Source organism: Tamandua tetradactyla, chromosome 5 (assembly GCF_023851605.1).
Source record: "Tamandua tetradactyla isolate mTamTet1 chromosome 5, mTamTet1.pri, whole genome shotgun sequence".
NCBI lineage: Eukaryota > Metazoa > Chordata > Mammalia > Pilosa > Myrmecophagidae > Tamandua > Tamandua tetradactyla.
The window spans coordinates 87,576,068-87,590,036 of NC_135331.1; the positions used below are offsets into that span (position 1 = coordinate 87,576,068).

Genomic DNA, 13,969 nt, shown 5'->3' on the forward strand with positions numbered 1-13,969 from the left:
GAGCCAAAGGTGGGCTCCAACCCCAACTCACGGGTCTTGGCATCCACGGAGACTGGGCCTCGCCGTTTCCCATTGAGGAGTCCGAAGAGTAGGAATTTGTACTTGCGGGCGGGGTCCAGGCCCGAGATGGTGACTTCGCGGAGGTCTCCAACTGCGGGCACTGTCTGGGGCTGCCCCTGAGCATCCCTGAATTGGACCAGGAAGGAGTCGAAGGGGCCCTGGACCACCGTCCATGAGAGGTGCACTGTGTCTGAGGTCACGGAAGCCACGGCCAGCTCTCCCAGGCGTGGCTCCACAGGGGGCTCTGTGGGCAGGAAGGCTGGACATTGCAAAGGAGGCTGAGGGTTCAGGGGCAGACCCGTGCATGCCGGGAGCAGTCTCCTGTTCTGTGAAACTAACATTTCACAGCAAACACTTCTGAAGGCTGACTCAGGGCCAGGTGGGCTGTGAGCAGTGTGCAAATAGCAGTGTACTTAAACCACACACAACCTATGAAGGAGGTGCTGTTATCATCGTCCCCACTTTGCAGGGATCTGAGGCACAGAGAGGTTAAGAAACTTGGGGGTGGGCGGGCCGCGGTGGCTCAGCGGGCAAAGTGCTTGCCTGCTATGCCGGAGGACCTCGGTTCGATTCCCGGCCCCAGCCCATGTAACAAAAACAAAAAAACAAAATACAAGAAAATGTTTAAAGATGTTTCCCTTTCTTCTATCCTTCCTTCCTTCTCTCTGTCTTTCCTTTAAAAAAAAAAAAAAAAAAAGAAACTTGGGGGCGATCACACAGTACGTTTGGAGATGGAATTCAGACCCAGGAAGCCTGGCTCCAGAGTCACATGCTGAGTCACTACATGACCTAGTCAGGGGGACTAAAGGGTTCACATCTGAACAACCTCAGATGGTGAAGGAGGAAGGAAGCTAACATTTATAGGCACAAGCAGGTGCCCAACTTACTCCCCAGGAATCTGCAGTGCCAGGGCGAAGGCAGGGTCATGAACACCATTTGCAACAAGGGAAGAACCAGAGGCTCACGTGCAAGGAGAGCTGAGAGTCAACAGGGAAATCACAGAGAGAAGACCCGAGGGGACCTGAGCTCAGGGCTGCCCTCACTCACCCGTCAGGCCCACGGCGGCCACGGGGCCCACACGCCGCCCCTCGTGGAGGCCGTACAGGTGCATCTTGTACTTGCGTCCGGGCTCCAGGCCCTGCACGGTGACCTCCCTCTCCTCGCCCCCGACACGCACTGCCTGGGGTCGCCCATCCCTGTCCTTGAACTGGACAGTGAAGGCGTCGAAGCGGCCCTGGGGGACCGTCCAGGCGAGGCTCAGGGAGTCCGGAGAGGACCCTGTCACTGTCAGCTCCCCCAGGAGTGGTTCCTCGGGGGGCTCTGTGGTGGGTTCCGTGGGGGGGTCCGTGGGGGTGGGGGTCTCATCCTCCTCCGTGGGGGTGAGGGTCTCTTCCTCTTGGGCTAGAAGGGGAGACAGGGAGGGTGAGGCAGGGTCCCTGCGAGTTGTCCTTGGGTCCCTGGGGGAGAGGACAGAGAAGCTGAGGCCACGACTGGGCCCCAAGGTCAGTTCAGGGCTTGGTCCAGCCTCACACTCATGCCCAGACCCCCAGGGGCAGTTGGTGGGAGCCAGGGGCGGCCACCAGCACAGCTCACAGGGGCCCTTCTCTGCCCAGGAGGACCAGTCGGTCCTGTGAGCCCAGGGGGGAGGTGCAAAGGGACCAGCCACGAGTAGAGGGGCCTCCTGTGCCCACTCACCCAGTACCTGCGAGAAAGAGGCTGACCCTCCCCTGGATCCCACCCGGGGGCTTCCACCCCCACTCACCCGTCACCCCGACGACAGAGACGGGGCCCACGCGCTGGCCGCCGTGGAAACCGAACAGGTTCATCTTGTACTTGTGATCTGGCTCCAGGCCCGAGACGGTGACCCTGTACTCGTGCCCCGGCACCCGCACAGCCTTGGGCTGCCCATCCCCATTCTTGTACTGGACCAGGAAGTGGTCAAACTGGCCCTCGGGGACTGTCCAGAAGAGGCCCAGGGAGTCGGGGGTGGCGTCCGTCACGGTCAGCTCCCCCAGGCGCGGCTTGATGGGAGGCTCGGGGGTCACAGTGGGCAGGTCTGGGGTTGTCACAGCTTCGTCCTCTGGAGGTGGACAAAGACATATGGGGACAGGTGACATTTCTTCCTTCCTCCTTCAGTATATAACAGTATATAAAGGGATGTTTTACAAAACAACACAATAAACAACCAGAAGGAAGGTGTCTACGGGGCTCTAACTCACATCTTTTTTCCCCGGTCCCTCCAATGTCACCATTCCTCACCTGTGACCAGAACCTCTTCTCTTGCCTCCGCTACCGGTACCCTCTCCCCATCTACACACATCCATGTGGCTCCCCTTCTCCAGCACCGGCCTGTGCGCTAAGCCCAGGCCCTCACGCCACCAAGCAGCAGCCTCCCTCCAACTGCGGGTCTTTTTGGCATCTTGACATCCATCGGCTCAGGACTTCCCTCCCAAACAATCTCCTTGCTGGGTCCCCACCTCATCAATGGTAGATTGGATCACCCACTTCCCAAGCCAGAGACCTGGGAGCACCCCTGGATCTCTCCCTCTCCCCAGCTGCAGCCAACCCTGCTTGTGCTAATTCTCCTTCCCCAGTTCCTCTAGGACCCCTTCCCTGCTCCTCTAGCCTCAGGCTCCTGGTTCAGGCCATCTCTCCCTGGACCTCGACCTGCCCACCCACCTCCCTGCCTCCAGTCTTGCCCCTGCTCCTCCTCCCCCATCCATTCTCCCCACAGTAGCCAGAGTGAGCTTTCGAAAGTGCAGATCTGATGAAGTCAAGTTTTCAGCTTAAAACTCCACAATCACCTTCCGGATCCCTGAAAGCAATGCCATTCTGCATGAGCCGTCCCACCCCTTCAGCCACATCTTGAAGCCCAGCACAACCATACAAACATTCATCCCCTCCTCATACATGCCATACTGTCACTAGCAGCCTGGCTTTTGCACCTGCTGATCGGACCCATGCTTTGTCCTCTCTCTAATGTGGTCTCCAAGCTAAGGCCAGCTTCTCCTTACAGTCTCACCTCTCCTGTGGCTGCCCAGGGATAGAATGCCTTAGGGCGTTGTCCTAACCTGGCCCCAGGGTTTCCCTGTCACCCCCTCCCCGCCCTCTGTTGTTTGCTCCTTGCCTGTCCCCCCCAGCTGTGAGTCCCATTAGGATAAGAACTTGTCTGCCACATTCCAAGTGTTGCCTTCGTCGCCTCCCGCAGGGCCTGGCTCAGGACACCCAGATCTTTGTGGACCCAGTAGGGTAATAATTCTGTCATTAACTGAACCGTGGGTTTTAGGGTGTCAAGACATGAGCCATCTCGAACACCACCCCCCTTCCATCACTGCCCCAGTCAGCCACAGCAGCTGAGCGTCTGTGAGGAATTACGGGAGCAGGTGAAATGCTTTCAACTAAGAAAGGGTCCCAATCCCTCTGCTGTGAGGAGCTTTGTTCCTCCATGTGGGGTGTGCAGAGGATCTGGTAGGAAATGTGGGACCTTGGGGCCCAGCCCAAACCTGCTGAATCTGAATCTGCCTTTTAACAAACTCCCCAGGTGACCTGGGTGGGTGAGGACCTTTGTTACTCACCCGTCAGGCCCATGGCGGCCACGGGGCCCACGCGCCGCCCCTCGTGGAGGCCGTACAGGTGCATCTTGTACTTGCGCCCGGGCTCCAGGCTCCGCACGGTGACCTCCCTCTCCTTGCCCCCGACACGCACCACCTGGGGCCGCCCGTCGCCGTCCTTGTACTGGATGGTGAAGACGTCGAAGTGGCCCTGGGGGACCGTCCAGGCAAGGCTCAGGGAGTCCTGGGAGGACCCTGTCACCGTCAGCTCTCCCAGAAGTGGTTCCTCAGGGGACTCCGTGGGGGCAGGGGTCTCTTCCTCCAGAGCTGAGAAGGGGAGATGGGGAGGGTGAAGCAGGGTCCCTGGGAGCTGTCCCCAGGCCCTCAGGGGAGAGGACAGAGAAGCCATGGCCACGGCCAGGCCCTGAGGTCAGTTCAGGGAAGCTCGTTCTTAGGGCTGGTGATTCCGCTGAGCTGACAGCCTGCATATGCCGGAGCTTCCAGGGTTGGTTGTTGGAACCGGTGGTGGCCACCAGTTCCAGGAGAAGCAATCAGTCAGTCCCAGGGGACAGCACATGGAGGCCGCATCTTCAGCCTTGGGCGAGCCTGTGCTCACTGACCAAGGGCCCGTGCTGTGCCTCCTGCTCACTTGTCACTGAAAAGCTAAAGTGGGTGCCCCCCACCGGGGCTTCCACCCCCACTCACCCGTCACCCCAACAACAGAGATGGGGCCCACGCGCTGGCCGCTGTGGAAGCCGAACAGGTTCATCTTGTACTTGTGGTCTGGCTCCAGGCCTGAGACGGTGACTCCGTGCTCGTACCCCGGCACCCGCACCGCTTTGGGCTGCCCATCCCCGTTCTTGTACTGGACCAGGAAGTGGTCAAACTGGCCCTCGGGGACCGTCCAGAAGAGGCCCAGGGAGTCGGGGGTGGCGTCCGTCACGGTCAGCTCCCCCAGGCGAGGCTTGATGGGAGGCTCGGGGGTCGCGGTGGGCAAGTCTGGGGTTGTCATAGCTTCGTCCTCTGGAGGTGGACAGAGACATACGGAGACAGGTGAGTTCTCTTCCTTCTTTCTGTAAAGGGGTGCATTTGTTCCCTGCCGGAATGCCTGCGACTGCGAGCCCCGCTAGGATAAGAATGTGTGTGTGTCACTTTTACAGCTTGACCCCTGGGAAGGAGAAAAGCAGCCCTGACGTCTGGAGCCGGGGGGCCCATACGCGGGAAGCGGTGAGGGGGGCTGGCTTGGCACAGCTCGGCCCTGGTGTTGACCTTTGGACCCAGACAGCTGCACAGCAAGGCCACCTGTGGCCATGACGGATCACGACAAAAGCAAGACCACTCCGGTCACGGCCAGTGTCCGCGACACAGACAGACGTGGACTCTCCAAAGCCCAGAAATGACCAGACATCCTCCCCTCAGGTAATACGGTCATCCGCTGCTTCTTCACCAACGACAGCTTTCACCTTACCCTAGGCCATACTATTTATTAAAATACAAAATTGTAGAATTATTCCTTCTTCCTGACAGGATCCAATTCATAGCAAAACCCTAATTCCTTAAACCCTACCCCAAACACCTAACAGAAATCCCACTACCATAACAAGTCCTTTCTATCACCCTCTTACAGAAATGCCCCACAGCTGCCCGTGGAGGGTGCTTTCCTTCACTGCAGGGAGCGGAAACCCAACCTATTCAACTAACAGATGTCCCGGGGGTCTCGGCTTGAAGGCACTGACACCCCAGACTCCAGTCCAGATAAGGGCACACAGACCCGTAGTGAATGAACAGATTGACCCACTAGAGTAAACGGTCTGTTAATACTCCAGCCAGTGAGAGATTCCAAACAGAGTCGAGAGGTTATCCTGGAGGTTATTCTTACATATTATATAGATATCCCCTTTTTAGTTTATGGTGTATTAAAGAGGCTAGAGGGAAATGCCTGAAACTGCAGAGCTGTGTTCCAGTAGCCATGTTTCTTAAAGAAACTGTATAACTATACAGCTTATACAATGTGGCTGTGTAATAGTGAAAACCTTGTATCTGATGCTCCTTTTATCCAGGCTATGGACAAATGAGTGAAAAATATGCATAAAAAATAAATAAGTAATGGGGGGATAAGGGATAAAATAAATTGGGTAGATGGAAATAGTAGTGGTCAATGAGAGGGAGGGGTAAGGGGTATGGTATGTATAAGTTTTTCCTTTTTTTAAAATTTCTTTTTCTGGAGTGATGCAAATGTTCTAAAAAATGATCATGGTAATAAATACACAACTATAAGATGATAACGTGAGGCAGTGATTGTAAAAAAAAAAATACTCCAGCCAGGGGCTTATGGGGTGTCAAGACACGCAGCTCACCAAACACCCCCTGCCTTCCATCACTGCCCCTGTCAGCCACAGCAGCTGAGCCTCTGTGAGGAATCATGGGAGAAGATAAGATGGTTTCAACTGAGAAAGGGTCCCCATCCCTCTGCTGTGAGGAGCTTTGCTTATCCACGTGGGGTGTGTGGACCGGCAGCATTGCCGAGGATCTGGTAGGAAATGTAGAACCTCAGGGCCCAGCCCAAACCTACTGAATCTGCCTTTTTTTTTTTAGGTGCATGGTCTGGGACTCAAACCGGGCCTTCCACATGGAAGGCGAGCATTCTACCACTGAACCACCCGTGCACCACTTGAATCTGCCTTTTAACAAGTTCCCCAGGTGATCTGGATGGGTGAGAAAGTTTGCAAGGCTGCACTGCTGTGTGCTCTCGTGAAGCTGATGAAAAGGGTAGTTTTTGGGGCCCTGCCACACCCTGCCCCCCTGCCAGCCCTCACTCACCCGTCAGGCCCACGGCGGTCATGGGGCCCACGCGCCGCCCCTCATGGAGGCCGTACAGGTGCATCTTGTACTTGCGTCCAGGCTCCAGGCCTCGCATGGTGACCTCCCTCTCCTCGCCCCCGACACGCACCACCTGGGGTCGCCCATCCCTGTCCTTGTACTGGACTGTGAAGGTATCGAAGCGGCCCTGGGGGACTGTCCAGGCGAGGCTCAGGGAGTCCGGAGAAGACCCTGTCACCGTCAGCTCCCCCAGGAGTGGTTCCTCGGGGGGCTCTGTGGTGGGTTCCGTGGGGGGCTCCGTGGGGGGCTCCGTGGGGGTGGGGGTTTCGTCCACATGCTCCTGCGGGGCTGAGAGGAGAAAGCCAGGTTTAACGGGCGACTTGCTTTGCTGGGGACATCAATCGGGACAATCAAGTGCAGCCCACACATTTATTCCTCAAGCCTTAGACTTTGAGGCTCGTGAACCTCTGTATAGAGCCCGCTTGGAACGTGAAGTGAGGGTGAGTGGGCTGAGCGGCCCACGCCCAGTGAGAACTGCTGGCAGGACTGCTCTGTCACACACCTTCAGAAAACAATTTGGACCTATGTGCTGGAGGCCAAAATAATGCTCATTTCCTTTAACCCAATAATCCCGTTTCTGGGCATCTATCCTAAAAAAACTATTACAAAGAAGGAAAAAGTTAGAGCATGGAAGAGCTCATCGTGGATTATTCATGACAGCAAACGTGTTAGGAACTCAAATGACCCGCAGAAGATTAGCTCCTTTATGGCGCTTTGGCCATGAAGCATCAAATAACCATGAACATGACGATCCAGACAGGCTGGGCAGCCACAGACACTCTCGATGTGACTTATATGCAAGAACTTCATGAGCACGCTGCCTGCAACTTTAAAACATGTGCTGCATGGGAAAGCTGGAACGTGCATATGACTCGGGCATATTGTTAACAACAGCAGCTGTTGGGGCAGGAGGTGGGCGGACAGGAGGTTTTTTTTTTTTTCAAGTTTTCAAACTTTCCATAATGTTGCTATTTCTTTTCACTAGGAAAACATGGACTTAAAAAGAAATTGTGGATTATAAAAAAAATTAATAGCCGGGGGGGATGGGCAGAGAGTGGAAATCAGTGCAGATGGAAGGGAAGAGGCACCCCTTAGGGCCCTGCTTTGCTTTGTGTGAGCGACAGCGAGGCAGAACAGAACAGTTCAGCCGTGGGTGAGAACGAGCAGCTCATCCCTCGGGTGTGAATTTTTCTAATGTTCATTTTCTACTGCTCGCCCTGATTTTCCCCTCTCTGGAGCATAGCCCCTCGACACCTGCTCAGGAGTCACGCAAGCGAAAGTCAAAAGGATTCCTCTGGCCAAATTTTCACAAGGGATGAGAGAGCAACGGATGCTGCTGCTAGTTTGGGGTCATGGAGGGAACTCGCTTTCCAAATGATCAACTCTCAGAGGGGCTGGATTCTAGTTCATCCGTAGAAACTAGCGTTGCATCCTCTAAACCAGGCATAAAAATCTGGCCAAGCTGCCCAGAAGAGGCAGGACTGAATGGCTGTGCTATGGGAACTGTTTTCCTTTTTCATTATGGACTAGAATTGTTAACTTTCTCATAATTAGAAGTGAAATATGCTGCAAGAGAGATGGGGGTGGGGAGAAGAGACAACTTGAAGGGAGAAGACATTCTATTTTTCTATTTCCCCCAATTGTGAGAGAAGTGCTTGCCATTTAAGAAATTCTGGACAACACAAAATAGGATACAACAGAAAATAAAGAACATCCTATTCTGTCCCACAAACCGTGCATGCCATGGATATGTTTCCTTCCTGTCTTCTGGCCATGCATGTTACATTCAAGTGGTTGCGATTAGCAGCCTTACAAAAATTTTGTGCTTTCCTTTCTCAATGTAGCATTATAAAGTAATTGTCTTAAAACATTTCACTGGTGGCATAACAGTTCATTTTACAGATGTTGCCTAAATTATTTAATCATTCCAATGTGGTTGGATGTTCAGTTGTTTCTAATTTTGTTGGGTGGCTGTAACAAAGAATGCTGTGATTAAGATGCAAAGAAAGGAAAATGCTGGTAAGCCAGACTTGGCCTGTACTTGACACATTTCACCCTCAGAGGCAGCTGTGGCTGGCCATCAGAGGGAGGCCACGCCGGAGCAGGAGAGGAGGCTGCAGGGTGGGAAAGGCCAAACCACTGGACCTGGGCCAGTTTCCCACGGCCATGGAGGGAGGACCTGAAAGGGGAGCCGAGGCCTGGTTCCCTCCTCAGGGACTGGAGAAAGAACAGGAGGGTTGGCCAGGTACCCGCGAGGGAAAGGGACCTCTCCCCCAGCCCCCTGAGTCCCCTCACTCACCCGTCAGGCCCATGGTGGCCACGGGGCCCACGCGCCGCCCCTCGTGGAGGCCGTACAGGTGCATCTTGTACTTGCGTCCGGGCTCCAGGCCTTGCATGGTGACCTCCCTCTCCTCGCCCCCGACACGCACCACCTGGGGCTGTCCGTCCCTGTCCTTGTACTGGACAGTGAAGGCATCGAAGCGGCCCTGGGGGACCGTCCAGGAGAGGCTCAGAGAGTCTTGGGAGGACCCTGTCACTGTCAGCTCTCCCAGAAGTGGCTCCTTGGGGAGTTCCAGGGGCTCTGTGGGGGTGGGGGTCTCGTCCACATGGTCCTGTGGGGCTGAGGAGAGAGATGGGGGGGGGCGCAGCTCCAGTCACCGTTCCAGCATTGAGCGGTTTTGCTTATTACCTAGGAATGGAGGACATCAGTGGGGGTGGTAGGTTATGCCCTCAAGTCCATTCCCAGGGCTGTGGGTTGAGCCACTGGCCATGTGGGGAGCATTTGTGACTCGAGGGCCTGTGAAGGGGAGAGAGCAGGCAGCCCTGTCACGTGCTGCCACTCCAAAGATGCTCATGAGGTCAGCAATGCTCAAAGGAGGCAGGACAGCACCTACACATTTCCACTGAAAAAATCATGCCTAAGAGGGTCTGGGCTGCACAGCTGATATGGTTCTACTTGCTTTGGCCAGATTTTCTATAATTTGAGCACATACATAAATCTGGAAGAAAATTTGATACACCACATGGCTTCATAACATTCTAATGTAGCAAATTGTTTATATTAATCCAAAAATAAGTAAAATACCAGTGTTGCAGTACTCACAAACTGCAACTTTCCAAAAGATATGTGGAAAAAGACTGAAAGGCAATGCTCATATGATGGCAGTTGTTAGTTGTTAGGAGGGGGGAGATTTTTTTTTAATTTTCCAAACTTTTCATAATGTGATTTTTTTTCTTTCACAAATGCAAAAATGAGAGCTTAGAGAAATTCTAGTCAATGAGGCTTGCCCTGTGCTTAAACATTTCAAAACCCTTGGAGGCGGCCGGTGGCTGACCAGGAGAGGGAGGCCACGCCAGAGCAGAAGAGGGTGGGAAAGGCCAAACCACCGGACCTGGGCCACCCTCCTGGGGCCATGGAGGGAGGACCTGAAAGGGGAGCCGAGGCCTGGTTCCCTCCTCAGGGACTGGAGAAAGAGCAGGAGGGTCAGCCAGGTACCCGCAAGGGAAATGGAGCTCTCCCCCAGCCCCCCGAGTCCCCTCACTCACCCGTCAGGCCCACGGCGGTCACGGGGCCCACGCGCCGCCCCTCGTGGAGGCCGTACAGGTGCATCTTGTACTTGCGCCCGGGCTCCAGGCCCCGCACGGTGACTTCCCTCTCCTCGCCCCCGACACGCACCACCTGGGGCCGCCCATCGCCGTCCTTGTACTGGACAGTGAAGGCGTCGAAGCGGCCCTGGGGGACCGTCCAGGCGAGGCTCAGGGAGTCCTGGGAGGACCCTGTCACCATCAGCTCTCCCAGGAGCGGCTCTTCCGGGAGTTCTGTGGGCTCCTCGGGGGGCTCCGTGGGGGTGGGGGTCTCGTTCTCTAGGGCTGACAAAGAGAGATGTAAAGACAGGGGAAGCTAGGCCACGATCTGGCCAGCCTCTCTCGTCCCACATTCCAGTGTGGGGACCTGGCACTGCCACCCACAGGGATGACAAGGACATTCTCAAGTCCATCCTTAAAACATCTCTTGGGCTCCAAACACAGGCCCTCTGGGAGTAAGGTGTGTCCAATGAGCCTCCAGGCTCCTGCTCCAGCACCCTGGCCAGCCAGAGTCAGGAGGCCAGGGCTGATGTAGCCCCTAAGGGACAGATGCAGGCTGCACAGAGCCCACCCTGAGGCCTGGGTCAGCTCACCCTCCAGGCACCCATGGCCGTTAGTGCATCTGTGGCAAGAGGTGGGGGTCAGAATGCCCCCTTCAAAAGCCCATAACTAGAACAAAAGGGGCAGCGAATGGGCTCTACCACTACCAGAGAGAGGCTGACCCTCCCCTGGATCCCACCCGGGGGGCTTCCACCCCCACTCACCCGTCACCCCGACGACAGAGACGGGGCCCACGCGCTGGCCACCGTGGAAGCCGAACAGGTTCATCTTGTACTTGTGGTCTGGCTCCAGGCCCGAGACGGTGACCCCGTTTTCGTGCCCCGGCACCCGCACAGCCTTGGGCTGCCCATCCCCATTCTTGTACTGGACCAGGAAGTGGTCAAACTGGCCCTCATGGACCGTCCAGGAGAGGCCCAGGGAGTCGGGGGTGGCGTCCGTCACGGTCAGCTCCCCCAGGTGCGGCTCGATGGGAGGCTCGGGGACAGCAGTGGATGGGCCTGCTGGAGCTGTGGTCATTTCTTCTTCCCTTCCTGGGGCTGGATCAGGAGACAAAGAGACAAAGAGAATGCAAAGATGCACCTCGTGTGGGTCCTGTCTGGCCAGGGGGATTCTGGAATTCAGCTAGACCCACCAGGGGCTCACAGCTGGATGCCAGTGCCTTGGGATTAGGGCATCTTTTCCCTGGTGGAAATGGACAGTTACTGAGGGCCACAGCAGAGCCTGCAGGGAAGGCACATGGAGTGGGGCTGACACGAGAGTGTGCCTACTCTGAACCCTTGGGAGCTGCAGAGCAGATTTGAAGAGAGGGATGGAGCTTATGCTTTATCACACACCAAACATAACTGAAAAGTCGCAGCAGGAGGTACGCCCACTCTGGCTTCGAGCATGCCATTTCCAAGTGTTTTCCTTTAATACCTCCTCTGGTTTAAAAGCCTTTTCTGAGCATTTACAGAACCAATTTAGATTTTACACCTGAGGGCAAAAAGGGGAGACCAGCATGAGGTCATCTTTGCAAATACAGGGTTTTTAGACCTGGTATTCGTTCTCTCTCTTGTGAATTTATGGCAGAGATGCGCCATCAGCCTCCAGGGATGCCCGCTTGTTTGGCATGTGTGCTATCTTGTGTTTTATTTTCATTGATTTCTTTCCTCCTTTCTGTTCTGTACAGGGTTTTATTCTGTCTTAATAGTTGAATTACAAAATCCTTGTGTTTCATATACCCATTCTGTTTGGGAACTGGGTCTTAAGCATCTAAAGGATAATAGCTACAAAAGAGCTTACAGAAACCAAAAAATAGCTGTTTTACACAGTAATTAACAAAGGGAAAATGCCTGTTAAGCTGTGCATGTGATGACTGATGTTAACTGCTGAAGCCAGTGTCCACGTTAGCAGAATTTTGTGCTGTTCTGGCATAAATGGGTATCAATCTGGAGACCCGGGGACATGCAGAATTTCTCCCACTGAGATGAATGATAGTTATGAGAGTGGTCCTAAGGGGTTTGCAGGAACTAACTGCCTTCCTAAGAAAGGGAGGACTGTAGTTTCTGTTCATTGCGTGTGAGCCGAGCCACACTTGTGCACAACCTGCATGGCAGGTGTGGTTATTCCTTCTTTACAAATGAAAAAATGGAGGCACAGAGAGGTTGAGTAACTTCCTTGGGACACACAGCTCTAATGGACTGAGACTGGTGTCAACCCGAGGTCTGCCTAAGTCTGTGTTATTTCCCTGGTTCTTTGCCTTTTCAAGGCCCTAAAAAGCCCGTGTGGAAAGGGCATGCGGGCCTGGGTGAGACCAAAGGTGTAGAGTGAGATTCACTCCCAGGAGAAGATTCACTCTCAGGAGAAGATTCACTCCCAGGAGCTCAGGACACTCCATCTAGGGAAAATGGGACACAGACACCTGAATACTGACGTCAAAGGGAAACAGAGTCCAGCTCAGGACGGGGCCCATTGCCCTACTGCACACTCACAGGTTAAGCCAACAACGGAGATGGGGCCCACGCGCTGGCTGCCGTGGAAGCCAAACAGGTTCATCTTGTACTTGTGGTCTGGCTCCAGGCCCGAGACGGAGACCCCGTGCTCGTGTCCTGGCACCCGCACCGCCTTGGGCTGCCCGTCCCCGTTCTTGTACTGGACCAGGAAGTGGTCAAACTGGCCCTCAGGGACTGTCCAGGAGAGGCCCAGGGAGTCGGGGGTGGCGTCTGTCACGGTCAGCTCCCCCAGGCGCGGCTTTGGTAGGCTCTGTGGGGCAGCAGGGGGTGGGGATGCAGGAACCGGGGACTCCCCGCTGAGCGCTGGGAAGAGATGCAAACAGAATCTTTCCATTGCTGTAAGGAGTTATGAGGCCCCCGTTCTCCTGATTCAGGCTGGAGGGTGAGCTGATTCTGGGCCTTAAGATCTATTTCTGATTATGAATGGATAATCAGTATAGTCATACCAGCTTCCTTGCCTACCCTCAAAGATGCTAGGTAACCTCCCACCCCAGGACCTTTGCAATGACTACTGTCCCTGCCCGAATATTCTTTTCTCAGGTGTCTTCATGCTCATGCCCACACTTCCTTTAAACCTTTGCTCAAATGTCACCTTCTCGGGGCCTTCCTTCCCTGATTACCCTATTTAAAATTTCTACTTCCCCAATTGCAATACATCCTCCTTATCTGGACCTGACTCCAGCCACAAATTGCAAAACAATAATTATGAGACAATTAGAAGACTTAGCACTTCTTGGATACTTGATATTAAGGAATGGTTTAAAGACATGGTAATTCTTTTGTGATTATTTTTAAAGTAATGATTCAATTTTTAGAGAGAGAGAGATATACTTAAATATGTCTCTGGTGAAAGTAAGTAGAGTATCTGGGATTAGTTTAAAATATCCCAGTGGTATATCCATACAGCGAAATACTATTCTGCAACAAAAAGGAACAAAGCACTGATACATGCTGCAGTATGGATGAACTTCAAAACACTATGCTCAGTGAAAAAAGTCAGATACAAAAGAATATATATTTACGCAAAATGGAAAAGACAAATCTTCAGAGACAGAAAGTAGGATAGTGGTTGCCAAGGGCTGTGGGTGGAAATGGGAATGGACACGAGGTTTCATTTTGGGGTGATGGAAAAGTTGTCAAATTAGTGGTCATGGTTGCACAACTCTGTAAATATACTAAAAATCTTAGAATTTGATTCCACGAATGTTGTGGTATGTAAATTAAATCTCAATAGCGCTGCTAAAGAAAAAAATCTTCTAGGGGAGAGAGGGGAGTGGGTTGGGTAGAGAACGGTCAGGAGATGGCAATTGGTTAAAGTAGGGTGACAGATGCCTGGGAGTT

The 13,969-nt window shown here is 54.0% G+C and overlaps 1 protein-coding gene across 9 annotated transcripts in view; it reads right to left on the reverse strand.

Annotated features, from left to right (window-relative positions):
• Nucleotides 1-13,969, reverse strand: part of TNXB (tenascin XB) — a 63,257-nt gene that overhangs the window by 7,491 nt on the left and 41,797 nt on the right. For 6 of the 9 annotated variants that reach the window (XM_077161370.1, XM_077161367.1, XM_077161374.1 and 3 more), the window contains 10 exons: nucleotides 12,608-12,931; nucleotides 10,841-11,173; nucleotides 10,038-10,361; nucleotides 8,791-9,111; nucleotides 6,432-6,779; nucleotides 4,317-4,634; nucleotides 3,636-3,938; nucleotides 1,823-2,140; nucleotides 1,108-1,461; nucleotides 32-319 (listed from right to left, as the gene is read on the reverse strand). In XM_077161370.1, the coding sequence (XP_077017485.1) occupies nucleotides 32-319; nucleotides 1,108-1,461; nucleotides 1,823-2,140; nucleotides 3,636-3,938; nucleotides 4,317-4,634; nucleotides 6,432-6,779; nucleotides 8,791-9,111; nucleotides 10,038-10,361; nucleotides 10,841-11,173; nucleotides 12,608-12,931 (3,231 nt within the window). The remainder of the gene's footprint in view (nucleotides 1-31; nucleotides 320-1,107; nucleotides 1,462-1,822; nucleotides 2,141-3,635; nucleotides 3,939-4,316; nucleotides 4,635-6,431; nucleotides 6,780-8,790; nucleotides 9,112-10,037; nucleotides 10,362-10,840; nucleotides 11,174-12,607; nucleotides 12,932-13,969) is intronic. The other 3 variants (XM_077161369.1, XM_077161372.1, XM_077161375.1) reach the window with 3 other exon arrangements.